The sequence below is a fragment of the Sebastes umbrosus genome, chromosome 8, assembly GCF_015220745.1.
Source record: "Sebastes umbrosus isolate fSebUmb1 chromosome 8, fSebUmb1.pri, whole genome shotgun sequence".
Lineage (NCBI taxonomy): Eukaryota > Metazoa > Chordata > Actinopteri > Perciformes > Sebastidae > Sebastes > Sebastes umbrosus.
This window is the reverse complement of record NC_051276.1, coordinates 30,978,756-31,006,471: the sequence shown is the minus strand read 5'-3', so window position 1 is coordinate 31,006,471 and position 27,716 is coordinate 30,978,756. Positions and strand designations below refer to the sequence as shown.

Genomic DNA, 27,716 nt, shown 5'->3' with positions numbered 1-27,716 from the left:
TTATTTAAAGAGAGAAGTAATATTAATTATATTAATCCGTTTATATATATAAAAAAAAAGCTTGGCTAGTCGTTTTATATATTTTATTATCCCCTTTCTTGTGTTATTCACGTTTCCATAGTCTTTCTGTAATTATTACAGTACAATTTTTGGAGCACATTTCTCCATTTGTCTCATTGCACAAGATAAAACATTAACAGACAGATAAACAAACATTCATCGAGTCCCTCCGACAGACTCGCAACACTTTGAGAACTATGAAGAAGTTTAAATGTAAAGTAAGAGACTACATACACATAAACACTTGATGATAGGTGTACATATTGTACCAACAGAAGTAATTGATTACTAAAAAAACAAACACCCCAGCTATTAAAACCAGTAATAGGGTTTTATTTTAGCTGTTTTAAAAGTGTTTTTTGGTGAAGTTTAGTTCTGTGAAGGGTTGACCACGCGGCCCATGAACACGAGGCAGTCTGTGCGGTGCTCGTAGATCAGGAAGAGGAAGGGTTGGTCCACGGTGAAGCGGATCTGAGAGGAGAGGGGCATGAAGCCCACCTGGGTCAGAGCGGCAGCCTCGGTTCCCTCTTCATTCACAGTGATGGTTCCCTGGTGCTTCAGCTGGGGGAGGACATCACAAATAGTTTGTGTTGTTGAGTCATTTTAGATGTCCAGGTCACTGAATGACCAACAAACTTAGTCACACTTAGATTTAGTCTTACTCACCCAGTTCATGGAAACCCTTTCAGAGGTCATTCCAGAGAAATCTCCGCTCTCCTGGAACAAGTCAGTGAGGCCCATCTCCTTCAGATTTGCAATCAAGTCGTAGTTCTGCTCCAGTTTAAACCGAGGTATCACCACCTCTCGAGTCCTGAGGGGAGGCACAGAAAGGCTCTTAAATCTCCACTATAGGTCTAAACATTTTCAGCATTTTAAAGGTTTATTGCATACTAACATATACATATATATATATATAGTGTGCTTTCTCAGCTATTCATTAGTTTATTGGGAGAACGTTGCTGACCTGTTTGTCATGTTTTTGAGCCACTTGTTGACAACAGTGGGAGAGATCTCCTGCTCCAGGGTCCTCATGCCAGTGATCTTCCTCGGCAGGGCAACGAGCATGCTGATTTTTCCTGTGTAAGGGAGCTGAAAATAAGAGAAATTGACATCATTATTATGCAGTCGCTCTTCAGACGCCAAGTTCAAATTTCAAATCAGTGAGGCCACCCACCTGTAGGATGTCACACTCTAGTTCGTGGTCGGCAGCAGCCAGGTAGTTCCCTTTGTTGGTCATCATTGGCACGCGTACATTTGTCTTTTCGTTGACTCGGAAGTTGCGATAGTGAGTCATTTCTTTGGGGAATTTCTGCTCCCATGTACCTGATTATATAAATAAGAGTCACATGTTTACTTTGTGATTCAAATAACCAAACAAAGCAGACAGATGTGCTTTAATTTGACTTTCTGCATCATTTGAAAGTAGGTGGAGGACGGTGATGTTCACTCACCTTTGAAGTACAGGTAGTTGAGCAGCATCAGCACCATGTTGGGGTCCACGCTCTTGAGCGGTTCCTTGATGAGCCCTTTGGTCAGCTTTAGGATGCGCCGGTTGGCCTTGGCCAGAAAGGCAGGGTCCCTGAAGTCCACCGACTGCGGCTCTGCAAAATAATAAGCCTTTGTCTCGGCGCGGAAAGTGTCTTTCACCTCGACATCCTTCTTCACGTAGACATCATTCACAGAGCGCAGCTTGTAACCAAAGTTCCTCCTGAAGAGCCGGTGCGTCAGCTTCCTGAAGAGCTTGTGCACCGTTGTGTTGTCATAGTGATGGCTAGCATTGACGAAGTCAGCGAATCCCAGAGCGCTGTAGATCTGATCGTGGGTTCCGGGTCCTGCCCCTAAAGACATCATCCCCATGGCGATGGAGATCCCAGCAGGTGCCAGCAGGATGTTGTCGCTCTGGTTGACGTCGTTGCGAAGACTTCGATAGAGGTTGAAGCCGAAATGGGCGTTGACGTTGTTGAGGCGTTGGAGGCGAGAGCGACCGTGGAACAGCCGCAGGAGTCTGGCACGACGGATCTTCGGGTCAGAGGGTTCGGCGAAGATGTCGATGTCTGGAGCTGGTGTGGCGATCTCGTCTATCTCATCACCTTCACTGAAACATTTTATTACACATAATGTTTATATACGAATCAATATTCCCAGCAATGAATAGGGGAAATCTCACCAAGTATAAAACCTTTAAACTAAGTTGGCACCAAGTTAATGATCAGACTTGTCTCTGTTAGGCCTACCATATCTTATTACTTCATTACTTCACACATCAACCTCTTAATCCACCAGAGGTAGTTAATACTCACATGTAGTCGTCACTGCCCGCTTCCAGGATCTTATCAAAATCGATATAATCGTCATCCTCAAAGCCATCGAAAACGAGGTCATTAGTAACGGTGTTTTCCTTGTGGAACTCTAAGGGGATGTCCTCTATGTCCACGGTCCCCCTTGGTTCCAGGCCTGTGGGTTCCGGTTCAGGCTCAGCGAAGTGAGAGCCGAGGTCTTTGATCCCAGCCAGGGATGGACTGACCAGCAGACAGGCCACACAGACGACGCTGATGGCCCACATGCTGAACGCTGAGGCAGAGGGAACATGAGGGACGTTTAGCACGGCCTCATTAATATTTAGAAGATTCAACAAAATCACGTTTTAATAAATCTGTAAGAGTGAAATCACGTCTTCACTGGCTAACAATACAAAAGATTTTATGTTAATAACTCCCTTAATAGAGCAGTCTGACTCTGTAAAATGTCTTACCTTCTCTGTGTGCTGGCGGGAAGTGCTGTGCTGCTTCTGTAGAAGAGCAAAGGATTGAATAGAAAACTGAACTTTGATGTGGGCTCCTCCTGAACAAATAGACCAGATCAAACAGACCAAAAAGTGCTGTGACTGACTTAAATCTTTAACTCTTCACAATTCAGCTAAAGCAGATTTAATACTAATTGAAGGGCTAGCAGTCTGGTAAGAGATATTTTGCAGTAGTTTAATATTTGTATATCTTTTATTTAATTCAGTGTGCAGCATATTGAAAAAGATTGAATTATATTTGAAGGAATTCCCATTTTACCACTCCCTTTAGAATCAGTGATAATTTGAGTAATGCAACATGAATCGCTCTACAGTTTTCACCGTTTTCCTATGTTCATTTTCTAACTCACAGTTGACCAGGCGGCTCCCGCCCATCAAAGAGGCCAAGCCGCGTCTCCAGAAACTGTTCAGGGACTTCTGGTTGTACTCTGTGGTCATGGGTTTCGCTGTGGAAGGATCAGGTGAGCAGCTGATTTCAGTACGCTACATGTTTAGTAGAAAAGTTCACATAAAATGAGCAGGAGAGGTACAACTTGTTTAAGAGGCCAATAGCTTCCCCAAATCACAAAATCTCTTCCCTGTTCAATGTTGATGTTTTTAAGCTCAGCTATGACCTGTGTGGGTCAAGGTGGGAGTTTCAAAACATCATTTGTAGGTCATAGATGTTATTTTATCATGTGTTAACCGAGGCCCATCACAAGAAGAGTTACAAGAGGCTGTTGTGATAATGTGGTGAATGTACCTTTTAGTAATTATGCAGATTTATTTCACACCAGATGGAGAAAAATTTATATTTTAGCTGTGTGATAAAAGGGTTCATCAAATCAGATAAAGACAGATGTTTGTTTTTTTCTATCATCAGTATCAACACAAACACAACCAAAAACATACTGAAGAGTGTTTTTTCACAGCTCTGAATAATGTAATCATCAGAGATGATATTAGCATACCAACATCAGAGTCAGTCCAGTGGATCCCTTCATTTCTTGAGATATGTTTTGTGCTTCCAGGTCTTTGGCCAGAGGAGTGGTATGAAGGCGTGTGTGAGATCGCCACCACGTCTCCTCTCCTCACCTTTCCCAGCGGAGAACCTCTTCGCTCCGAGCTGCAATACAACTCTGCCCTGAAAAATGACACAGTCACGCCGGTATGGTGTTCACAATCTAGACCTTTTTTTTCTTTCAGTAAGGTAGTTAAAAAATACTTTTGAACAATACTAATCTTTAAATTGTCCGTTTCTGTCCACCAGGCCGAGTTGAGCGAGCTGCGAGCGACCATCAGCAACCTCCTCGACCCGCCTCCCGAAGGATCGGCCCTCATCAACAAGCTCGACTTTGCCATGTGCACCTACCTGCTCTCAGTCTACAGACTGGAATACATGAGGTCAGCTCCTTCACACTCATGTAGCCGTTTTACATGGTTCATTTTTTGCTTATTGGGAGGTGGGGATGCCCCCACTTAGTCGATAAGTCATTTTTTAATGCTTTTTTTCATGTAGTATGACTTATTTAGAAAAAAACACAAGCACATCTTTGGTAAACACACAATTTAAAGTGGTTCTTAAATCCACTAATCGATTAGTCGACTAAGAATTTCTTTGGTCGAGGATGGGTGAGGTTAATCAGTCAATTCAAACTTTATTACAGACTCAGGGTCCAGATAAAAGACATTACATAGAGTACATCACATACAAAAGCACAATAAATAATCATGGTTTAAAAAGAATATAAATCAATGTCCTACAAAGAGACGACTATACCAATGTCTCCACAGCTGGGATCGATAGCGTGTAGTACTAAACCTTATGTTTGATAAGCCCGAGATGATTTCTTTTTCATAGTCATTAATTATTTCTTAGAACAGTTTGCAGAGTATTGACTCCTGCAGCCACACACATTTAAATTGCACTGCAAAGTGTCATTATCAGCTAGTTGAAGTCTCTGTAAACTTGCTTTTCTGTAGTTTGACCACAAGTGTGCAGTATAGAGTCGTGTACAATACACTCTGAACATCTTCACTTCATCTGTACACGCACTAAACTTGTGTAAGAGAATGCTTGCTTGGGCAGACATCATGCAGCATTGCTTATAAATATTTATGCAATTATTACAGACACTAAAATTATTATCAGACAATTTAAAAGTCAGGAAATTAGAATACAGTACTTTTTAGAATTTTTAATTTTAGACACGTCAGATTGTGAAATATCTAAAATAGTATCTTTGCCTCTGCACTCTCTCAGGATGCTGCGATCCAACGATCCCGACAGGTTCCAGGTCATGTTTCGATACTTTGAAGACAAAGCCATCCAGAAAGACAAATCTGGTGAGGGCTTTACACCTCTTCTCCTCTTCTCATTTGTTTTCTCATGCTTCATTTTCTGAAATTCACTATTTCTTTCTCTCCATAGGCATGATGCAGTGCATTATCTGTGTGGGCGACAAGGTGTTTGACGTCTTCCTCCAGATGATGGCTGAGAAGGTATGTAGCATGGTGATTGCAAACAAATGTCAAAAGGCCTGGGCGTCTCGTTGACAGTATGTTCTTAAGTATCATTGAATATCAATCAAAGCATATTTTTGATGCTTTCAGCCCAAGACCAAAGAGCACGAGGAGGAACTGGAGCGACATGCCCAATTCTTACTGATCAACTTCAACCACATCCACAAGAGGATCCGCAGAGTGGCCGACAAATACCTTTCTGGTTTGGCTGAGACGTGAGTGTTAATGATCCCAGAATGTTTTTTTTCCCATCATGTTATAAACAGTATGAATCCTGTTTCTCATGTGTTTTTACCTCGACCAGATTCCCCCACCTGCTTTGGAGCGGTCGTGTGTTGAAGACCATGTTGGACATCTTGCAGACACTCTCTCTGTCTCTAAGTGCTGTAAGTATCACTGAACACAGAGCCAGGGTGGAATAGCCTCCTCTGGTGATGCTTTTAGTCAACATCAATAGAAAAAAAAAAGTGTTCTATGGTGGAACAAAATCAGAGTTTGAATTATTTGAGCTTGAAGTGTTGAGATAGGTGCAACTATCAGCTTCAACTGCAACAAATGTCTTCTCTGTTTCTTCAGGACATCCACAAGGATCAGCCGTACTATGACATTCCAGACACGCCGTACAGGATCACTGTTCCTGACACGTACGAGGCCCGAGAGGTGAGTTCAGACTGTTATGACACGGAAGACCACTAGAGGACAGCACAGTATTGGTTTTAAAGACCGTAGTGGTCTCCTTATTGCTCAGTCTTCGCTCTCTTTTTGGATTGTTTGATGGTTTTCATCAGCTAAATTATCCTTTATGATAGAGTCTGCCTAATCTCAACATTTATTTTAAATTGATCATATAACAGCCCTTATATATTTCATAAATAATCCTATCCTGGTTTCCTTTTCTCCTTGTAGAGCATAGTGAAGGACTTTGCTGCTCGCTGTGGTGAGATCCTGAAAGAGGCGATGAAATGGGCCCCTTCAGTCACAAAGTCCCACCTACAGGTGAGTCCCCTCAGAGTGGAGCTCTCTTCTTTGGCTTCAGGAAGATCAACAGAGCTGTGGAGGGTCAACACACGTTCAATTAAAGGGGTTATATTGATTATAGCTATTCTTAGTAAGAGGACTGGAAGTAAGTCTAAGAAAAGTAATTCTAGTCTTTGTGAAAGTTACTAAAAGTCTGAACTTCACAGCTGTCTTTGGTTGTCTCTGTATAGTTTAAGCAGCACTACTTTACAATACTTATAGAAACAGAACCTACTTAAATTAGTTTAGTTGTGTTTTTTTAAGAGAAATGATTGTATGTTTTGACTAAAGAGGATATTTGTTGTCATTGTTGTTCCATTACTGCTCTCTTTGTCCATCCCTATATCTTACTTGTATATTGTGTATGTGTGCAGGAGTACTTGAACAAGCATCAGAACTGGGTGTCAGGACTGTCCCAGCACACCGGCCTGGCCATGGCCACGGAGAGCATACTGCACTTCGCAGGCTACAACAGACAGAGTACCACACTAGGCGTGAGTCTCACACACACACACACACACATACACACACATCTGGGCATCCTTGCAGGTTTACACACACACTCTTTCTCCACATCCAGGGGTGAGCTGGACAAAATTACTCGAATGAATGGTGAGAGCTTAATCTGAGTCACATTTTAGCATATTTAAAGACTACAGAACAAATATCAGTCACCTTAATAATACTGAAAACATTGTTTAGACACACGTCATCAAAAAAAACAAGCACAGTATCTGTTTTTACAGTCATACCAAAGGTTTTGTAAGAGCAGCTACAATTGTTTTTAGAACATTGAGGATGGCATCAAGAAAGACGCAGTACTTTAGTTGATCATACTGCAAACTTGAACCTCTATTGGTGGTCTACCTTCGGCCTTACGGGCTCATTGATTTGAGGCTTATTAACATGTGTCCAACATGGCTTTTTCCAGTTAACAAAGTGCCATTTAGTTGCTTTGTCGAAGCCTTTGCGGTTAACACTGAGGAGGTGTTTTGTGCCCATGTATATGTTTTATTATATTCTGTAGCTCTGGGAGTCTAGTTCTTTACAGCCTCGTACGTCCATGTGTGCATGCTTTACTAGTCTGTGTGACGTTATTTTTTGCTTGCTATGCATTGCCTCTGTGTTTCTCGGGCTTTTGCTATATCTGTCTTTTCATTTGCTTCATTTGTTGTATTTTGTCTTTATTAAACTGCACCGAACTCCCTACCTACCTGGTTGCTTGGCTGGTTTGCGGATTTGCTGGTTACCTGGTTACTTACCCTGCAATGGACGGGTGGGTTGGTTGGCTGGTTGCCCATTTGGCTAACTGGTCATGGCTGGTGCTGTCCTCCACCATGTGGCCAACCATAGGCTGCTTTCCCTCAGGTTGGTCTGAACTCTAAATACAGAGAGACAGGGCTCACAGGCATGATGCCTTTAGTATACAGTACAGCTACGTATCTACTCTCCTAGCTGGTGACCGTGTGGCCATAAGAGGCCCCTAAACTGTGTTTATCATCAGACCACCCAGCTGACAGAGAGACCAGCATGCGTGAAGAAGGACTACTCCAACTTCATGGCATCCCTCAACCTGCGCAACCGCTACACAGGAGAGGTGAATATTATAAATATTAAGATGATGTGACTCTCTGCAAACAGCGTGATTCATACCGGTCTGTTTATGTGCTGTCCAGGTGGCTGGTATGATCCAGTTCTCAGAGGCGACTCACAGCCAGTCAGACCTCAACAAGCTGATGATCCATCAGATGACCAGCGCTCTGGACAGAAAAGACCCAGAGGGCTTCACCCAGGCCATGTTCAAGATGGCAGCTCTGCTCATAACCACCAAAAGTCAGCAGCTCTGCCTCATTTCATGTTGTATTTCAGCAATAGTGCCAGTTGTTTTTTTGTTTTTTTTTGTTATAACTCAGTACGTTTCTGTATTTTTGTCTTTCAGACTGCAATCCTCAGCTGCTGCATCATCTGTGTTGGTCTCCTCTGAAGATGTTTACAGAACACGGCATGGAAACGGCCATCGCCTGCTGGGAATGGCTCCTGGCTGCACACAATGGGGTGGAAGTGCCAGTATGTGTATTTGTCACTTTTTATAAAATCAAATGAAGAATTTTTTAGATTAATGTGTATCTTGGTTTGACATATACACTCACCGGCCACTTTATTAGGTACACCTTGCTAGTACCGGGTGGTCTTCTGCTGCTGTAGCCCATCTGCTTCAAGGTTATACATGTTGTGCGTTCAGAGATGGTATTCTGCATACCTTGGTTGTAACGAGTGGTTATTTGAGTTACTGTTGCCTTTCTATCATCTCGAACCACTCTACCCAATCTCCTCTGACCTCTGACATCAACAAGGCATTTCCGTCCACACAACTGCCGCTCACAGGATATGTTCTCTTTTTCGGACCATTCTCTGTAAACCCTAGAGATGGTTGTGCGTGAAAATCCCAGTAGATCAGCAGTTTTTGAAATACTCAGACCAGCCCGTCTGGCACCAACAACCATGCCACGTTCAAAGTCACTTAAATCCCCTTTCTTCCCCATTCTGATGCTCGGTTTGAACTTCAGCAAGTCGTCTAGATGCCTAAATGCATTGAGTTGCTGCCATGTGATTGGCTGATTAGCTATTTGTGTTAACAAGTAATTGAACAGGTGTGCCTAATAAAGTGGCCGGTGAGTGTATATGGTAGAATAGATTAATTCTCCTCTTCTCTTTTACATCTGCCTAGTTCATGCGTGAGATGGCCGGAGCTTGGCAGATGACCGTGGAGCTGAAGATGGGCTTGTTTTCGGAGATGAAGGTCGAGGCCGGCCCTCTGGCGGTATCAGAGGAGAGTCAACCTGCACCCTGCGCACCTGACGTCGTCCCGCACTTCCTCTGGATAGAGGTCAGTGACAGGCAAACATAAACTACTGCATGTATTTGTCGTCTCTATTGCAAACTTATGTCGCTGTTTAAGTTGTTTTAAACTTCAGTATCCAGAGATCTCGTACCTTGATGTCTGTAAAATACACAGTCCACTGGGCTGTGCTGCTGCACTGAAGCTTCTATCATTTTGATGTGTTTTTCATAAAATTGAGTAGAGCAAGTTATTTTAAATGTTGGAAACATCACCTCTTTTATTCCCTCTTTTTGTTCTTCCTCCAGTTTCTGGTGCAGAGGTTTGAGATAGCCAAGTACAGCAGCGCTGACCAGGTGGAGATCTTCACCGCCATTTTGCAGAGATCTCTGTCTCTGAGCGTCGGAGGACCCAAAAGCAGCATGAACCGACATGTTGGTGCCATTGGACCAAGATTAAGGTACCTGGTGTCTCATTACTACAACAGCACCTTGGTTTAATCTTAGCTGCGAGTAATCCTGAATCCTAAACTTGATAAGACTATTGTGTCATCATCACTTTGCTTTATTTCAGACTGCTGACTCTGGGTCTGACTCTCCTGCATGCTGATGTCGTGACAAATGCCACCATCAGAAATGTTCTCCGAGAGAAGATCTATTCCACCGCGTTTGACTACTTCAGGTAGAAAAAACAAATCAAATCTGTTTTGTTGGCAAAAAAGAGAACTACCTCTGATTTAAAGTTGTCTCTCTCTGTCCACTAACCTCTTTGCCATCTCTGTCTTTGTGTAGCGCCACTCCCAAATTTCCCACTCAGACGGATAAGAGGCTGAGAGAGGACATCAGTATAATGATCAAGTTCTACGCCAGCCTGCAGTCTGACAAGAAGTATCTAGCTGCCTACCAGCTGGTTCCTCTAGGTACAACACTGAGAGAACAGTGGCCTAAACTTTCAGTAATAATAACTGAATTAGAAACTTCATATAGCCTGAGAATTTACACTTTATATGATGGTTTATATGTATTTGATTTTCCCTCTGTGTAGATCCCCAGGACATGTCTGTGAACAGCTTGTCCGTGGTCGGGGGGACGGATAGCAGGAACAGTCTTGATGCAGCTCTGGGCCAGAGGCAGCAGGTGGCTCAGGGATGGATCAACACCTACCCTCTGTCCTCTGGGATGTCCACCATTTCCAAGAAATCAGGTGAAACACACACAGGATGTCAAACAGTGAAACTTAACCTCCATCTGCTTCTTATTCATAGATGAAACAGGTCTTCATTAATATAACATGTCACCTGTCACAATGTATTACTGATGTATTGCTCCTGTACTGTTTCAGGACTGTCTAAGAAAAGCAACAGAGGCACACAGCTGCACAAGTACTACATGAAACGCAGGACTCTTTTACTGGCTTTACTGGTATTTACATTTTCTCAACCACTATATCTATATTCACAAATGTTATGATAGAGAAAATGACATTTCTACATGTAGTTCTGTAGATGACACCTTCCCATTCCCTGTATGTCTCTTCAGGCCAGCGAGATTGAGCGGCTGACAACATGGTACAACCCGTTGTCCACTCAGGAGCTCGCTATAGCCACTGAACAGTCGGTGGAGACCAGCATCGCTAACTGGAGGTCCAAATACATCAGTCTGACGGAGAAACAGTGGAAGGACAACATCAACCTGGCCTGGAGCATCTCACCTTACCTCGCCCTGCAGCTACCTGCCAGGTACACAGAGGATCGAAATGCATTGCATCCCCAAGTTTCATCAATGACCAACCAAAAGTCTTCAAACACATTTAAATATTTGAAAAACTTCAATAATAGGATCTTAAACCAGTTTTTAAAAGCCGAAATCCATCGAGAAGTATTTGAATGATGACCTATAACAACAAATGGGACAGAGAATTCAGATTCATACTTGTGACATCTCCTCACACCATTAATGTGTGTAAACAAATACAATTTCTAGCTGAATGGAAATATCCAAAACGGACCAATATATATATATATATATATATATATATATATATATATATAGCCCTTTTACTTAAAGGCACAGTGAGTAGGATTTGTCAGTTGTGGTTTGTAAACACAACAATCAAAGTTACTCATTGTTCCTTTGTTCCTTTAATATGCACGATATATTCACCAACAAATGGCTGAATATGGATTTATGGCTTAGTTACACATGCATCAAAGTTTATGACAACAAGTGTAATTTATCTGAACAGATAAAGTCCATCATTGGGCCTGTGCACCTATTCAGTTTTCTTTTGTTTTTCAGATTTAAAAACACCGAGGCGATTGTCTCTGAGGTGACTCGCTTAGTGCGAATGGATCCGGCTGCTGTGTGTGATGTTCCTGAAGCCATCAAGGTGAGGTCCTCCCTCCGCCTGCCACTACAAACCAACAGGATGGCGGTTGTGTCTGTTGTCCTGTTGGTTTCATTCATGGTGCTTTTATTCTGAAGTATTTTGAGCAGATAATCACACAATCACAAACTTACACTAAGTGGGTATAAGTTATGTAAACTCTTAATGGAGTTTGAGGTTTAAAGCCTCTGAACTCCCACACAGGTGTTTTCACTTCTTCTGGCTGATTAGACCTCTGCTCAGGTTGGAGGTGGGCCGGGAATTTAGTAGGTCACAAATCTTTATCTACCAATAAGAATGATAAAGGTGTAATTTGTCCCGCAATAACAGGTTCAACAAAGCAACAGGAAGATGTCAATCAATTAGTCCGTCCACACCCACACAGTCCTGAGCAGAGGTCTAATCAGCAGGTTAACTGGAAACACCTGTGTGGATGTTCAGAGGCTTTAAGCAGCTGGACAAGATTGAACAAAGAATTCAATGAAACACCAGATATAGTAACCGGCACAATAAATGCTACGTATTTTGTGGCCAAACTCTGCTCGTGCATGTGTGACACAGTAGTGACAAGTTCCTAATCTGTCTTTCCAGTCTGCTCTTATATGTATGTTTTGGTACCTAGTAGGCCACATTAAACCTGCTGTTTCTGCACAGTTGCAGATAAAGATCAGGCTACACTAATATTATTAGTATTATACTATTTGTAGAATTAGATTCCAGTGGCGGCAGCGTAGGATTGTTTCTGACTCGTGTGATCCAAAACATTTCCAATAACTCCAGAGCGTTGTTGAGTCCAAAAGTCAACATGTTTTTAATCTGACAAAATATTCTGCTTCAATCAATATTTGTTGGCGTTTAGCCTTTCAAAAACGGTTTGCTCTCCTGCTTGCTGCACACAAAGAGAGGAATGCACTGATGAGTTATATTCATTAAAGAAAGTTGATTTATTAAAAAAAAAAGAAACTTATTTAATACACTGAATCGCTTTATTCAAATTGGAGAGGATTTTTTTTGAGGATTTGTATTTTTTCAGGCTGTTGACTCTCTCTGACTTTAAGGATATAAAACTTTCTCACATGACTTTTTAGGTAATTTGCCACCACTGTATCCGTGTTAAGTTGCAGCCAAAGTTAAATGGAAGAAAAAAAGGTTTTTGTTTGTCACTCAGTGTTTTGCTTTCGAGTGTCCATATTGTGCCACTTGAGAAATGTCGGTGTTGTTGAACTAATCTGTTTCCCTCCAGCTTCCTCCAGTCCTCTTCATTTACTTCTAGCTGACTGAACTCTTAATGAGCCTCGTACCTGTCTGAGGAAGAGGCAGGGGAGGCAGAGCGCAGCCTTCCCCAAAGGCCGCCATAATTTAGCAGATGATCCTTCTTGACATCTCGTACTTGTTTATTCCAGTCACTTTAGTAATTAATAAACACAGTTTCCTCCTGAGGCTAGTTAGCGCACCATCAGGCTGGGGGTCATAACCTTGCATCAGATTGCTGTCATATTTGATGTGGAAATATGGATCCTGTGATGCATGCTGCGCATACAGTAATAGTAGAACCTATCCGAGTATTGATTTAACTTATGACTTGAACTTGAATCATTTTTGACGTATTTCTTTCTTTCTTTTTTTGTGTGTTTTTCTTCAGTTCCTGGTGACGTGGCACACAATTGATGCCGACTCTCCAGAGCTGAGTCACATCCTGTGCTGGGCCCCAGCTGATCCCCCAACTGGACTGTCCTACTTCTCCTCCATGTACCCTCCTCACCCCCTCACGGCCCAGTACGGGGTCAAAGTGCTGCGCTCCTTCCCTCCCGTACGTTCATGTATACAGCACACACAAACACACAATCACCTGTTGGCATTGCTTTTTGTTGTTTTTTGTTCCCTGTGCAACTAAATCACCATCATTTCCTCAAGTAGCATAAACTATTAAACACCATCAGAACTGATTTCGCTAAACGTTTTACAAATACGTGATCTTAGTACTGTGTTCAGGGGTCTATTATTCACACTAATATCTAACTATCTGACTAAATACTAACTAAATACAAGTACTATTTTGAGGTACTTGTACTTTATTTGAATATTTCCTTTTTCTGCTACTTTATACTTCTACTCCAATACATCTCTACGGGAAATATTGTACTTTTTACTCCACAACATTTATTTGATAACAAATGCAATGCCCAATAAAGGGATTATCTTATTTTATCGTAACCTTAGTTACTTTGTAGATTCAGATTAATAATGAAAATATAATCAACAAAAAATTATGTATTATTAAAGGGTTAAGAAAACTTTATTGATCGTGGGAGGAACTTCACAAGCTACTCAACTGTAATCAAAGTGATTAAAAGTAGCTCCACCTTTACCAGCTGTAACATTAAAGTGATGAACACATGAATGCATTGAAAATTATAATCAAATAATATGTATTCTGAAGTGGGCCATTTTTCATGATTAGTACTTTATTACTACTATTTTTGGTACTTTAAGTACATGGTGATGCTAATACGTTTAAGTAAAATTTGGAATGCAGGACTTTTACCAGGGTATTTCTACACTGTGGTATTGCTACTTTTACTCGGGTAAAAGATTAAGAGAGTACTCCTTCCACCACTGCCCTTATGTAGTAGTCTAGACATATTGTCTCAGACAGCACTGATAACATTTGATGAAACTGACTGAGCTCCATTATTTGTAGCGGACTCTGTTTCACTTGTATACAATGACACATTTATGTTATTCCTTTTTTTTTTCCTCACTGGTAAAATATTTTCTTCTCCATCTTTTCTAGGATGCCATTTTGTTTTACATTCCTCAAATTGTCCAAGCGCTTCGTTACGACAAGGTAAATATCAGATTTTCTGAGACAGCAGATGCATTAAAAGCCCACATATCACATTATTGAATCATCATAACTTTCCCTTTCCTCTTTTTTTCCTGTTACAATAGATGGGATATGTGAGGGAGTACATCCTGTGGGCCGCTCAGAAGTCTCAGCTTCTGGCTCACCAGTTCATCTGGAACATGAAGACCAACATATACCTGGACGAGGAAGCAAACACGAAAGACCGTGAGATATTAACTCAACACATCCACACCACAAAACGTGAACACACTAATGTATAAAAACTGCTATCTTTTCTCTCTCTGTGCAGCTGACATAGGAGAGCTGCTGGAGCAGATGGTGGAGGAGATCACCGGCTCTCTGTCCGGCCCGGCCAAAGACTTCTACCAGAGAGAGTTTGACTTCTTCAACAAGATCACCAATGTGTCGGCCATCATCAAGTATGAACACACTTTACTTTTTTTACACTTAAATTAGACTCCAGGGACCGTTCTGCACGTTAAGCATGTTTTAGGCCAATAAGTACAGTCGTACCTATGTTCTTCTACACCTCCTAACTGTCTGACTGAGGAGTCACTTAGCAGTTCATATCACCATGGCAACCTTTGATTGCTGCTAGACAGACACAGCTGATTGAGATGAGCTAATTAGTGCAGTTTGACACACAGACACACGAGCACTCAGGACTAAGCCTTTCTCACTGCAGACAATTTGACTTGTTAAGTGTGAAAAGCACAGGTGTTACTAATAACACTAACGATGACTCTGTTGTATTCAAGTGTTCCAGTGAGTGTGACAGTGAACCAGCGTGCACCACCTGAAATCAAAGCAGCTAAATGGGATTCGGCCGTCATTAATTTAATTATTTACACCTGTGCTTTTCCTACTGTGACAAGTCAAACTCTTCTGTGAAAAAGGCCTCTTTCACATGTTCAGGCTTTTCTCTACTTATTTATACTGTCAGTGAGAAACTCCATTCAAACCTCACAATGTCTTCAAATGGTTCAGAAAGCTGCAGCTAGTATCTGAATTAAGACTAGAACATTTGAGCATATAGGCCCTTTTCACAGCAGCCATTTAGACATGTCATAGCAGGGTAATCACAGGTGTAATTAATACAATTAATTATGGTTCTGTTTAGTGTGTCACAGCCATTCCAGTGAGCCAGCATGCACAATACCAGCGCCCTGGCACACCTCAATGGATCAGGGCCATAATTAATGTTATTAATTACACCTGTGTTCACCCTGCAATGATGTGAAAAGGGCCTCTTACACCAGTTTTAGCTTTGCTTCATCGGCTTTCTATCCATGTCAGATCAGACTTAAAACTATAAATGGACACGCACTTTCCTACATGCCTGATCTCCTTAAACCTTATGCTCCAATCAGGACTCTCAGAATACACGGCTCCTGTCTGACTGAGGAGTCACTATCACCATGGCAACCATTGATTGCTGCTAGATAGACACAGCTGATTGAGATGAGCTAATTAGTGCCGTTTGACACACAAGCACTCAGGACTGTTCAGGCTTTTCTCTACTTATTGATACCGTCAGGGAGAAACTCCATTCAAACCTCACAATGTTCCACCTCTTTCACACATTACTGGTATTTTCAGAACGCTGCAGCTTGAATCTTGACTAAGACTAGAACATTTGGAGCATATAGGCTGTTTTCAAAGCAGCCATTTAGACATGTCATAGCAGCCTTCTTATCGAATAACTTCAGGCAAACTGGCTCTGTCTTCTGTTTCAAAATAAAAGCCCCCAACAGTCACTGTATGTTAACAGGAAACAGGTTGGACGTGGTTTTTTTTTAAATAAAAGTGCTCATAGTTCAACTCTTGTCAGGGCTTAGACCTCAGCTGAAGTTCCCTATTCCAACAAAGACAATTAAAGGAAACCTCAACTCCTTCTCAGTACACAGTCCTTGCTCCTAAAACTCCCATTTTCATTGCTTACTCTATATTTTGCATCCTCCATCCCCCCTATTCATACTGCTTCAGCTACATTTTCAACTCTTATCGACTGATTCATACTCCATTCAGACCTTAAAATGTTCCACATCTTTCATACTTTCATACTTTTTGAAACTATTCCACACAGCTGATTGAGATTTCCTAATTTGACCCATCCATTTCCCACTTTTCCAACTCATTCACACTCCTTCAGCTGCTTCTCCATCCAAATTGAAGCCAGCAAACCCGAATATAGCCAGCATTCACACTGCAATATCAAGTCTTTACATTACTGCTGCACTTTTCCCAAAGTTACCATAACATTTTAGATTGATTACCCACAGATATTAATTGGTTTCAGTTTAGTATCAGTTTCAAGACACCCAGAATATATTTTTGGTCAGTTTTAGTAGTGCAGGTGTAAGTCGGGACTGCTTTTAAAACCATTCCACAAATGGAGGCCGGTGTCTTCTTCCAGCAAAGTAAATGTTACTTTTAGTTAACAGGCTGCAACAAGGCCTGTTCAACCCTGCAACCCCTTAACCATAAGACATAACCTTGATTTATTTGTCTTCTCATCTCCACTTCGCTTAATTTTACATCTCATTATTGTCATAATCATCTTTTTTTTCATCACATGTTTTAGCTTCATCTCGATCTCTGACTTTCTTTACTATCATCCTCAATTAAATGTCATCTCAAGTAATAATACAGTGTAATACACTCATAATCTGACTGGGACATTGGAAGAAAAGAGAAACATTTGTGAAGCAGCTAAGACACTAATCTTTGCCAAAGGCCTCAAAGTAGTACTACAGTTTAACTTTTCTGTTAAGTGGAATCCTCTGGGTGATCTTCAAGGTGTTTATGAAGTGATAACAAGTGTTCCCCTGAGCCAAGATGTTTTGTTCCTTTCCCCGCCTCGTACCTCCTGTGGTCTACTCTCTAAATCCCTTTGTTGTTCATTTATTTAGCTATTGCTTGCTGTACTGTCTCTCTGATTATGCACCGGTCTGCTAGTTTTCTGTCAGGCCCCATTATTGCTGGCCCTCACAGAGGGTGTTTTGTCAGCTCACTAGAGGCAAACAAAATCCCCCTCAGCCCTCATTACGGCACTAATTGCAGCTATCCGGGGGAGAAAGTTCTACTGTCCCCTGGCCTCTACTCTCTATTACTCTCTACCCCAGTGACTCCCCTCTGTGAACAACAGCAGAACCCGACTGTCACTTGTGGTCTGAAGTCATTCAGTGAGATACCCATGCATGCTACTCAGTGAGGTCAGTCATAGAGGTGTGGAAATTGTGTGTGTTGAAGTTGTTTTTTTGTTTGTCTTCATCAGACCTTTTCCCAAAGGGGAGGAGAGGAAGAGGGCCTGCCTGGAGACTTTGTCACAGGTCAAAGTCCAACCTGGCTGTTATCTTCCCAGTAACCCAGAGGCCATAGTTCTGGATATAGACTACAAGTCTGGGACCCCCATGCAGAGGTGGGCCTCAAAACCATCTTCTATAATGCTCAAAACGGTTACCAGAATTCACAAAGAAATGTTAACGGCTTCACTAAACTTACAAAAGCACTTTTTTGTGTCTCTATTTAGTGCTGCCAAAGCTCCCTACCTGGCCAAGTTCAAAGTCAGGAGGTGTGGAGTCAGTGAGCTGGAAAAAGAAGGTACATAAATGAACCCAAAGTAGATATTTTATTTCTTAAAATCGTGCAAAGACAAACAGCGTGTCATGACATCTTCCCCTCAGGTCTGAAGTGTAGCTCAGATTCTGTAGATGAGACGAAGAGTGAAGAGGAGGCCAAGAGGATCTGCTGGCAGGCGGCTATCTTTAAAGTGGGAGACGACTGCCGACAGGTCAGTTTCACGCTCCTCTCCTTTCTCTGGCTACGCTGCTGTCTCACATCCATTTCATGATATCCTCCTTTGACGTGACTTTCTTTACTATTCCAGGACATGCTGGCTCTTCAGATCATCAGCCTGTTTAAGAACATCTTCCAGCTGGTGGGCCTGGATCTCTACGTGTTTCCTTACAGGGTGGTGGCCACAGCTCCTGGAGTAAGTTCATATCAAACCTTCCCCATGTTTCCTCTATATCACTTCCTGACAGGAGCTACTGAATGTCCCAAACAAATAGTCTTAACTTTCCCTTCTAATCAATCTACTTCTCATTGTTCCTGTTTGTGATGTTCCACCTCAGTGCGGAGTGATCGAGTGCATCCCAGACTGCAAGTCTCGGGACCAGCTGGGCCGACAGACGGACTTCGGCATGTACGACTATTTCAGGAACCAGTATGGAGATGAATCCACGCTAGCGTTCCAGAAGGTAAAATCTCACCACCTTGTTCAGGCTTTTCCGCCTGTAAAATTCGACCACATTGCTCAGTGCTCACATATTGTATTGTAACACTTGTCTTTTCAGGCGCGGTACAACTTCATCCGCAGTATGGCAGCTTACAGCCTGCTGCTCTTCCTGCTGCAGATAAAAGACCGACACAACGGCAACATCATGCTGGACAGCCAGGGCCACCTCATCCACATCGGTGCGTATTGTGTGTGTGTTCTGATGTGTATTTAGGGCAGTACCAGAGTTAATATTGTCCAAGCCCAATCAGATAAACGCTTCAGTGTGCATTTATCCTATCTTCCAACAAGCACCTTGATAAGTTTTCAAGAGTCTACTTGCACAACTGTATAAACTGTCGCAGCCCGGCTCAAAGGCAGCGTCAAAGATGGGAGACCAGATGAGTTTAGACATGATGAATAAGCATATTTATTAAAAAATTGTAAGTTTTGGAAAATGGTTGGTACCATAGGTTGTCTTAAAGGAACATATAACATTCAGAACTATGTTTTCATTAGTGTATAAACACCTGAATATAATAATATTTGTAGTTTTGTTAGCTTAGAATGAGCTCTTCATATCTAGAAAGGGAGCAGGTATTCTTCACGGAGACGCCATGTTGCTGCACCATGTTTTTTACAGTAACACAGCAAAACTCTGGCTATAGAGAGAGCCTTTCGCGTTTTTACGTTACCTGAAGGCCACCGTAGTTCTGCGAAATCCTTGTGAAACTGTGCTAACGTGAGCAGCAGAGTGTAAAACCGTGGTACCGCCAGCCGCCGTCTGACTTCTGTTGATCCTAAAGTAGTGTTATTATGGTAAGGACGACCTCTGGGTGAGGCGAACGACGTTACCACGGTTTTGCACTCGGCAGCTCACGTTACTACAGTCTTGGAAAGGGAGGAGTGAGCGGAGGGATACTCAGTTGGTTGCAATCTGCAACCACACCACTAGATGTTGCCACTGTCCCTTTTAAGATCCTCAAAGTGCATCCAAACTTTTGACTTTTTGAAATTTCCAGTCAATTCTTGAGACAATATTGAAATTATAATCCTTTGTTACCCAAGCTTTTATTTTGCATAATTTTGTCTGCATACATCCATACATTATCTTCACACTTGAGCTTTCAAAATATGAATCCTAAACTATTGTGTTTGTGTGTTTTCCAGACTTCGGGTTCATTTTTGAAAGCTCTCCCGGCGGGAACCTGGGCTGGGAGCCAGATATCAAGCTGACCGACGAGATGGTGATGATCATGGGCGGGAAGATGGAGGCAACGCCCTTTAAATGGTTCATGGAGATGTGTGTGAGGGGATACCTGGCCGTCAGGTTAGTATTGCAGTTTAAAAGCAAGTGTTCACAGCGCTATGAAGATGGCCGACATGTAACATTAAGACAAGTTCCTTCCTCTGGTGAATCAGGCCCTACATGGATGGAGTGGTCTCCTTAGTTACACTCATGCTGGACACTGGCCTCCCCTGCTTCAGAGGACAGACCATCAAACTGCTCAAGTGAGTCAGGCGTGTAAAATGTAAATGACTATAAGCAGTTTGAATGTCATTTGCTGCTGCTCATACTCTCCTTCGCCACATCCAGGCAGCGATTCAACCCTGGTTTGAGTGAGAAAGATGCAGCTTCCTTCATCATCAAAGTCATCCAGAACTGCTTCCTCAGCAACAGGTTTATATATTTTTCTTCTATTCTTGATAATATTGATTTCCAGAAAGCATTACTCACATTTGTCTTTTTTTTTTGTCTTCCAGGAGTAGAACCTACGACATGATCCAGTATTACCAAAACCAGATCCCATACTAAACGTCTGTGCCTGAGCATGTGCATATATTAGCTGGTACATAGCGTGCGTGTGTTTGCGTATGTGCCTTTTGTTAATGTTCAACATTGAAGATTGTGGCTCATTGTTTCTGCTGATTGTTGGATGTTGTCCTTTTTGTGTTTGTTTTAGCTTCTTGTTTCCTCTCAAACCATATTTCCTTAGTTATCCGTTCCCTTATTTATTATTATTATTATTATATTATTGCACTAGCATCTTGACTTCTGTGCACTTAAAGAAAAAAACAACTCTCGGTAATCTGCACATCCAGTTAATCAGAGTTTGTGCCAATTTTAAATCACTTGTAATGTTTGTGGTTCTTAAAGCTGTTTGATTTTTAGATGGGGTTTGAAATGTAATTGGATACTTGAAGTAGCTGAAGTACACCGGTTTCAGTTCTGACCAATGTGGCCTCTTCTGTCATCTCGTACTCGACTGTACTACTGTGCTTCTCTTTTTAATGGACCAGTCAAGAGTCTTTGATCTGTAGCATGGTACTTGTCTTGTATTTAAGTGACAACTAACTGTATATACATGAGTTACACTGTCTGTATTTTTTCGGTTTCCGTATTTGCAGTTACCACAGGAGAGTTCTGGGAGGCACTGGGGCTGAGTTTTGTATATTTAGCGTTGCCAAAGGGGGGGAAGGGGAAGATAATGCACATACATCTGACTTTTCTATTTGTGGACGAAGGTAAGATGCAGCTTGAATGTTGGGCAGTCGCATGAAGTTAAGTGTTAACTACCATGTATCCTGTCTCCAATGTGGCTTTTTGGTGGAAGTTACTTTAGTAATCCAAAGTGCTGTGCCCCATGTCCATATGGATAGCTTAAGCCTCTCTGTAATGTTACTGATTGTAAAGATTTTGCCTCTCTTTGTATATTTATATCCATGGCCCCATTTTCTGTCTCCTTTTCTATCTTCATGCCTTTTGAATGAGAATGCATAAGATATGAAATCACATAAAGATCTATTAACTTAAAGAAACTGTCTCGCTGGTGGTGTTTCATTATGGAAATACATCCTTTGAAGATGATGTTAGACTTGATGGTACCTTAAAGTACCATTTAAGTGCCATACAATGGGCACATAGACAAATCACTTACAATCAAGTTGGTTTTGTTTATGGACCGTAAGTTTATGACACTTTTTTATAACATATTAGGACTTTTTGTGACATACTATAACTTATTTCGACATACTATACTATGACTTCATGACTTACTACACTATGACCTTAACAGTAAAAGATGGCTGGAACGTGGCTGCACTAGCTGTGGTAGCAACGATGAACTGGCAGGGTGGAGATGTGTGAGCAGGGTCTTTGAGATCTTGATGATGGTGATGCAGTGCAGCTGGTGGCTCCTCCCTGACTCCAGCACAACTGCAGACAATCACAGCCAACACAGAGGGAGAGCAGCTCCAAGACAGACAGGTTACCATGAGACACTATGTTCAAGGAGCAGATGGAACAAGGACTTTTTATGACTTCATGACATACTATACTAATAAAATAATAATGCAATGCTCATGGGGGATCTCTTGTTGGGTCTCTAAACTATAGAGTACGGTCTAGACCTGCTCTATATGTAAAAAAGCTATTGAGATAACTTTTGTTATGATTTGATGCTATATAAAAATAAATTGAATTGAATTGAACTTCACAGTGACTTTTTTCGACATAGTATAGTATGACTTTATGACTTTTTATGGCATACTATACTATGACTTTTTTTATGACCTACTACACTATGACTGTTACGGGGCGATAAACTAATGAACCCAAATGCAGATAACAGCAGGGAGCCAGAAAACCAGTGGAGATGTGTGAGCAGGTCTGCGAGGAGATCTTGATGATGGTGATGCAGTGCAGCTGGTGGCTCCTCCCTGACTCCAGCACACCTGCAGACAATCACACCCAACACAGAGGGAGAGCAGCTCCAAGAAAGACAGGTTACCATGAAACACTATGTTCAAGGAGCAGATGGAACAAGGACTTTTTATGATGTACTATACTATTACTTTTTAAAATAAAAATATAGAATATCCTTCCTTGAAACGAAGGTAGGAGTGGAGTAAAATCTTTACTAAAAAGAAGCGAGGGGTTTTCGTGGGGCCTGTATTTAGGGATGCTTCTAGAGAGTCACCAATCAGAGATGCCTAATTCACAATCCAAATGATTCCCATTTTTTGTTATGTAGCACACATAGTTTATTTTAGATAATATGTGTCAGCATCTTCAGAAAATATGTAATCATGTTTCTCTTCAGCACCTACAGTACATGCTGTATGTTAAATATCCATCCACCAGAGGGCAGCACACAATGACACATTTACTGTGTTTCCACGTTCTTGTGCCAGTTCTGATTGATTCCAAGATGTGAAACTAAATGAGCTACCGCAACATTAAGTATTGTTCTTTTAGGATGACTCACACTGTTGATAAGACATGAAACACTAAAATAATATCAGGAAACGTCTGAAACAGAGCTCAGCTGTCAAACTGTCACCCTCTCAGATAATGAGGATGGCCTTGGAGCATTTACAGATGCAACGAGTGAAAAAGATCTTGGCCTCTGACAGCAGCATGGCTTTAAATGGAGGCTAATAACATGTGCTTACCTGTTTCTGCTGCATGTGAAACACGGTCATGAAACACAGCCTTGTGAGAAACACTGTATATTCTTGCAAAACAGGTTATGTTGAACACATTGATGCTGGAAAAAAGACTGGAATAAAACAACACAACCAAAAAAAAGAGAACAAATTAGCAGATTTCCCTCCAGGTGTGTTGAACTCTGATGTACAGAAACATCTGGGAGTGGTGTGTGTTACATTCTGCAAATACACTTTCAGGAGTATGTGAAAAAACAGTCGACGGTCTTTGCATATTTCGCTCTCTTAGCATCATATGTAAATTATTTATGCAGCTACCTTTAAAAAGAGCAACGTTAATGTGGCACTCATGTAATTGTGTTTGTGTGTGTTGGGGGTTGTTGGGTGTGTCAGCAGAGGAAAGTGAGCTCTGAGGAAAGAGCCGACGCAGCTCAGGTCAACACGCTGGAGGCCAAACAGTAAGTCAGAGATGGAGAGAGTGAGTGAAAGACAGACAGAGATCCCATGACAGCACACTGGGCTGGGCTCTTGCTTTTAGTTCTCACAGCTGATATAGTGTACCGGCGGTTTTTGAAGAAAAGCCAACAGATTTAATTAAAGAACAACATGCTGGTGGTTGTTTACAGGACGATCCTCGATACTCTATTTGGTTAATATTTCATTGCATACAGATGTCCGGGCCGGAGGGGAAACACCTTGATGTATTTTTGATGAGATCAGATCACTGACTGTCACGGCTACTCCCTGTGGTCCTGCAGGTGTACTGATCTAATCCAGTTGTGTGTGTGTGTGTGTGACTGGCTTGATGTCTGAACATATATGTGAGCCAAAGAGTGACACCATTGTTGGCTCGCATATCATGAATGACAGCTTCGGCAAAGTTTTGTTGGCATCCATCTTTAATTGTGGTGTCATTTCTTGTGTAACGTTGTCAGGGTTAAAGCAGCAGTGGGGAGAAATGGAGCAAATATGATTAAAAAAAGTTATTTTTATAAAACGGTCACTATGTCCTGACAGTATGAGACAGGTAATCTGAAAAAAATCCTGTGTCCTCTGGTGCCTGTCGTCTCTGAGCAGCTGTCAATCACTCGCGAACTCCGATCAAACGGTCAAACTAGGCAGCGCTGATCAAATATGAATTAATAATCTGTTACTGTAATGCCTATTTCTCCTCAAAATGTGTTCAGAATCATCTTGTAGTGTGCTGTTTAGCTGTAAAAGGAGAAAGTTTGTGACCTGGCAGCCATGTTGAGATCAAGTTGAGGAAATACCAAGCACCGCCCACTAGCCGGAGCACAGCCAATAGGAACGCTCTCTCTCTAAAATGACCTGTGATTGGTCAAAGTCTCCCGTCACAGGATTTTTTGAAGCCTGAAAACAGAGAAGTCTAGTTATCTCTCAGAACACTTGAATTACAATATGCTGAAAGGTTATTATGGAATTTTTGCCCAATGATGCCAAAAATATTCTGCCTACTGCGACTTTAAGTATCTATTGGACTTGTTTCATGAAATATCTAATAAAATCTTTAATATGTTCCTCATATTCTCTCATTAATTAAAGTAATCTCGTCTGTGTTATAGATTTATTTCATGTAGGCAAATACCAAAAAAAGAAGAGAAAAAATCCACAAACTCCACAACTGAGAGAAAGAAAACATCCTTGACAGAAAAAGGTGACAACAACACACAAACAATGTCATAAATAAAACTCAGCTTGATGAGGATAATGACCAAATAGATGCAAAGAATTAGAAATTAAAATCAAATCACGAGAGAATGATGCTGAGAGCTTTAAATAATGTTTAATTAATGTTCTCCATACAAAGACATGTTGATGCTGACAGTGTGAAGTGCAGTGTGTGTTAATGTGGGCGGTGTGAGTGTCTTTGGGTGGTGTATGTTAGTATGTGTGTGGTGGTGTTGGAGGGATTGATATTTGAATTGTCAGCAAATGTGAGTGATAATCCACCATGTGCATACTGAGGTGTTTCCGTTTGTATTAGCTCATGCATGAGTCGTATAATTGGGGTAAAACCACCTAATCTATTAACTAGAAACACTCTCTTTCTCTCTACACAAACATATGCTCTAGCTCCACACATCCTTGTTCATCACATGCGTTGAACTGCGGGGCGTCTTGTGACACATTCATGCTTCTTGAACTGGTGCGGCCGCTGTGCTGTGCTGTGCTGTATGCCAGCCATGTGCTGCGCAATAATTAACTCTTCTCTGAGCCGTTCCAGCCATTAGAGCTGTAAGGAGTGAGGCTGAGTAGAAAGGGCTATTTGTCCAAAGGCCAGTGGCAGACAGTCAGGCCTATTGATGAGATGCTGGAGCTAATCAGGAATAGTGGCTGCCGTGCCCTGAATAGCAGCGTTGATGTGGGTTTTTTTTTTTCCTGGGAGAAGGAAAACCAGTGCCACACAAAAGTCAGGCTGTCCCTCTCGTCACTGCTTTTATTTTCCACATCATTTGGGCATCCAATAAAACTGGGTCCTCAGCTTTAAGAAACCAAACTGTACATCAAATGAGACTAAATAATGTTGATTTGGTTTTACAGAGATTGTTCAGTTTAGGGGGAACCTTTACTATTATTCCTGATTAACCAGAGTCCGACAAAGTCACCGAGGCCTTTCTTCTGTCTCCGTGTGCGGTTTAAACATGTGTATGGTTTAGCATAGCTTAGCACAAATCATGGATGTTTGTGGGATCAAGTGGCAAGCTGGTTTTAAAAGTCACTTCTTCTCCAAAGATGGATGGCCGGTCTAATGAAAGCACATGTTGTAATTTGCATATATATTAAGTCACTGATTTCACCGTTAACAAAGAATAAGCTCGTATCAAACCTCCAATCCATTTTCTGTCCGCATGTGTTCACAGTCACGGCACACGAGATGGATAAATATGCATTACTTAGAAACACCTCTCAGCGTAACAGCACCATAAACTACATCCTCCGAAATTACCATAAAATGGAATCAACACCTCTATAACACAGTTTCAACATTATAACCTTCATGGAGGGAGGATTTATTGCATTGACTGTTGTGTTAGACTGCTTTAGGGTTATCTAGGTGCATCTAATAAACTGGAAACTAAATTAGTTTAACTGAAACAGTTGAGCCGAACCCTTTCACTTGGGCCATTTGCTGCAGTTAGAGGCTGGAGGGCGACGTCCGGGTCAACCTCTCCTCCGCAGTGTCTCCACTGTTGATCAGCTGTCTTATCTGATGTTGTGAAGACTTAAGGGAGGGGTCGGAGCCACAGGCTTAACCGACATACACTGTTTTCCTGTGAGTTAAAGGCCTCACCGTACATTTAAACACACAAACAGTATCCCCGCGCAAACATGCACTAGTAGTACTCTTCGTCCCAACAGTACGACTAAATCCAACACAATGATATATTTCACTGTATTCAATACAATTTGCCGTATTAGCATAACAAATCAATGTTTTATATAACGCTCCTCGGTGAAAAGACTTTACTCTCAAAGGGCTTGTCAAGACTCACACTGGGGCCAAAACTCTCTCTTTTTCTCCCCTTTCTGTCTGTCTTTTTCTCTCTGTTTCTCCGTGCCCACGTGTTATACGCTTCTGGTCCGGGGACGCTGAATGGGCCCCAGTGTTTGCCCTCTCCTTATCGTGTGACCTTTGATCTGTTTGGACAGCGTGACCAACGGGGGCTGCGAGGAGAAGAGACGCCCCGAGTCAGACCCGGTGCGATTCAATCGTAAAGGCACTAAATTAAATGCAAGGATTAAGGAAATAAAAGCATCTCTGGCATGTAGCAAGAATCAAAATGAAAATATGATATGATATCTACTTTAATGGCTTCACTGTGTCTCTGCTAAACTCTAAGTATTAGTCTATGACTCATACATCTCTGCATGGTTTTGTACTTTCAAACACAAGATATTTGTCACACCTGCTCTACCCAACCGACACAGCGAGATCTCAGGATGTGAACTTACTTCTGACACACCTAAAGCTCTATTTCTGTTGAACAATATGGCACCACCACCAAAAATAGCATATTCAACCTTTGTCCTCTTGACTCTTTGTTGTCCCTCCCTCCCTGCTGTCCTCTCGTCACCCTGCTGCCCCCCCCACCTGGCCGTCACCCTGCCACGGCCCTGATTATTGACTTTACTGTAACAGTCCATATACATTTTGTCACTACATTTACTTTGTGCACTTTACAGTTGAATGTCCAGATTCATATCAGCCATGCATCCTAAAACAGAATAATTTGGACAGTGGATTTCTGCATTTTTTTAAAAAGGTGCCTGGATTGCAAGTGACTCTAATGTCTCGTAATAATCTGTCAATCCCAGCTGTATGTCGTATGTCACTCTTTGTCATTTGGTTGTGTTTTATTATTCCCTTTAATACTTGTTATGTACACATTTCTATGTTTTCTTCATAGCACATTATCCCTCTTTTTCTCCATGTTGCTGGAACATTTCAGTGTGAAATGCACATTTCACATTTTCATATCTGTCAACAGGA

The 27,716-nt window shown here is 41.8% G+C and overlaps 2 protein-coding genes across 4 annotated transcripts in view; one reads left to right on the top strand and one right to left on the bottom strand.

Moving 5' to 3' along the window:
• pi4kab (phosphatidylinositol 4-kinase, catalytic, alpha b) overlaps positions 1-21,570 on the top strand; it is a 31,478-nt gene extending 9,908 nt beyond the window's left edge. Inside the window, exons 20-55 of one of the 2 annotated variants that reach the window (XM_037777566.1) lie at positions 3,216-3,324; positions 3,874-4,010; positions 4,113-4,246; positions 5,106-5,188; positions 5,274-5,344; positions 5,456-5,580; positions 5,670-5,751; positions 5,942-6,025; positions 6,272-6,361; positions 6,757-6,876; positions 7,736-7,750; positions 7,887-7,979; positions 8,059-8,215; positions 8,322-8,449; positions 9,111-9,269; positions 9,530-9,681; positions 9,795-9,902; positions 10,013-10,140; positions 10,266-10,424; positions 10,563-10,642; positions 10,760-10,959; positions 11,519-11,609; positions 13,249-13,416; positions 14,401-14,454; positions 14,559-14,679; positions 14,765-14,894; positions 17,753-17,896; positions 18,008-18,078; positions 18,162-18,268; positions 18,365-18,469; positions 18,612-18,737; positions 18,834-18,954; positions 19,925-20,084; positions 20,177-20,266; positions 20,352-20,435; positions 20,519-21,570. In XM_037777566.1, the coding sequence (XP_037633494.1) occupies positions 3,216-3,324; positions 3,874-4,010; positions 4,113-4,246; positions 5,106-5,188; positions 5,274-5,344; positions 5,456-5,580; positions 5,670-5,751; positions 5,942-6,025; positions 6,272-6,361; positions 6,757-6,876; positions 7,736-7,750; positions 7,887-7,979; positions 8,059-8,215; positions 8,322-8,449; positions 9,111-9,269; positions 9,530-9,681; positions 9,795-9,902; positions 10,013-10,140; positions 10,266-10,424; positions 10,563-10,642; positions 10,760-10,959; positions 11,519-11,609; positions 13,249-13,416; positions 14,401-14,454; positions 14,559-14,679; positions 14,765-14,894; positions 17,753-17,896; positions 18,008-18,078; positions 18,162-18,268; positions 18,365-18,469; positions 18,612-18,737; positions 18,834-18,954; positions 19,925-20,084; positions 20,177-20,266; positions 20,352-20,435; positions 20,519-20,570 (4,038 nt within the window). In that variant the 3' untranslated portion in view covers positions 20,571-21,570. The remainder of the gene's footprint in view (positions 1-3,215; positions 3,325-3,873; positions 4,011-4,112; positions 4,247-5,105; positions 5,189-5,273; positions 5,345-5,455; positions 5,581-5,669; positions 5,752-5,941; positions 6,026-6,271; positions 6,362-6,756; positions 6,877-7,735; positions 7,751-7,886; positions 7,980-8,058; positions 8,216-8,321; positions 8,450-9,110; positions 9,270-9,529; positions 9,682-9,794; positions 9,903-10,012; positions 10,141-10,265; positions 10,425-10,562; positions 10,643-10,759; positions 10,960-11,518; positions 11,610-13,248; positions 13,417-14,400; positions 14,455-14,558; positions 14,680-14,764; positions 14,895-17,752; positions 17,897-18,007; positions 18,079-18,161; positions 18,269-18,364; positions 18,470-18,611; positions 18,738-18,833; positions 18,955-19,924; positions 20,085-20,176; positions 20,267-20,351; positions 20,436-20,518) is intronic. The other variant, XM_037777567.1, reaches the window with a different exon arrangement.
• Positions 67-2,889, bottom strand: serpind1 (serpin peptidase inhibitor, clade D (heparin cofactor), member 1). 2 transcript variants are annotated; one of them, XM_037777569.1, is made up of 7 exons: positions 2,813-2,889; positions 2,361-2,631; positions 1,512-2,155; positions 1,235-1,383; positions 1,025-1,149; positions 727-871; positions 430-621 (listed from the first exon to the last, which is right to left on the bottom strand). In XM_037777569.1, the coding sequence occupies exons 2-7, from the start codon at positions 2,621-2,623 to the stop codon at positions 430-432; spliced, it is 1,518 nt and encodes a 505-aa protein (XP_037633497.1). In that variant the 5' UTR covers positions 2,624-2,631; positions 2,813-2,889. The 2 variants fall into 2 exon arrangements, with proteins under 2 accessions (XP_037633498.1, XP_037633497.1); XM_037777570.1 differs by lacking the exon at positions 2,813-2,889 and having other exon boundaries at positions 67-621; positions 2,361-2,623.
• Positions 21,571-27,716: the final 6,146 nt, after the last annotated feature.

Excerpts from the sequence above, each read along its gene's own strand:
- serpind1 (XM_037777569.1), bottom strand. The coding sequence starts at position 2,623 with ATGTGGGCCATCAGCGTCGTCTGTGTGGCCTGTCTGCTGGTCAGTCCA. Across the intron at positions 872-1,024 it reads CTCAAAAACATGACAAACAG|GACTCGAGAGGTGGTGATAC; the intron begins GTCAGCAACGTT and ends GCCTCCCCTCAG. Across the intron at positions 622-726 it reads AAAGGGTTTCCATGAACTGG|CTGAAGCACCAGGGAACCAT; the intron begins GTGAGTAAGACT and ends GTCCTCCCCCAG.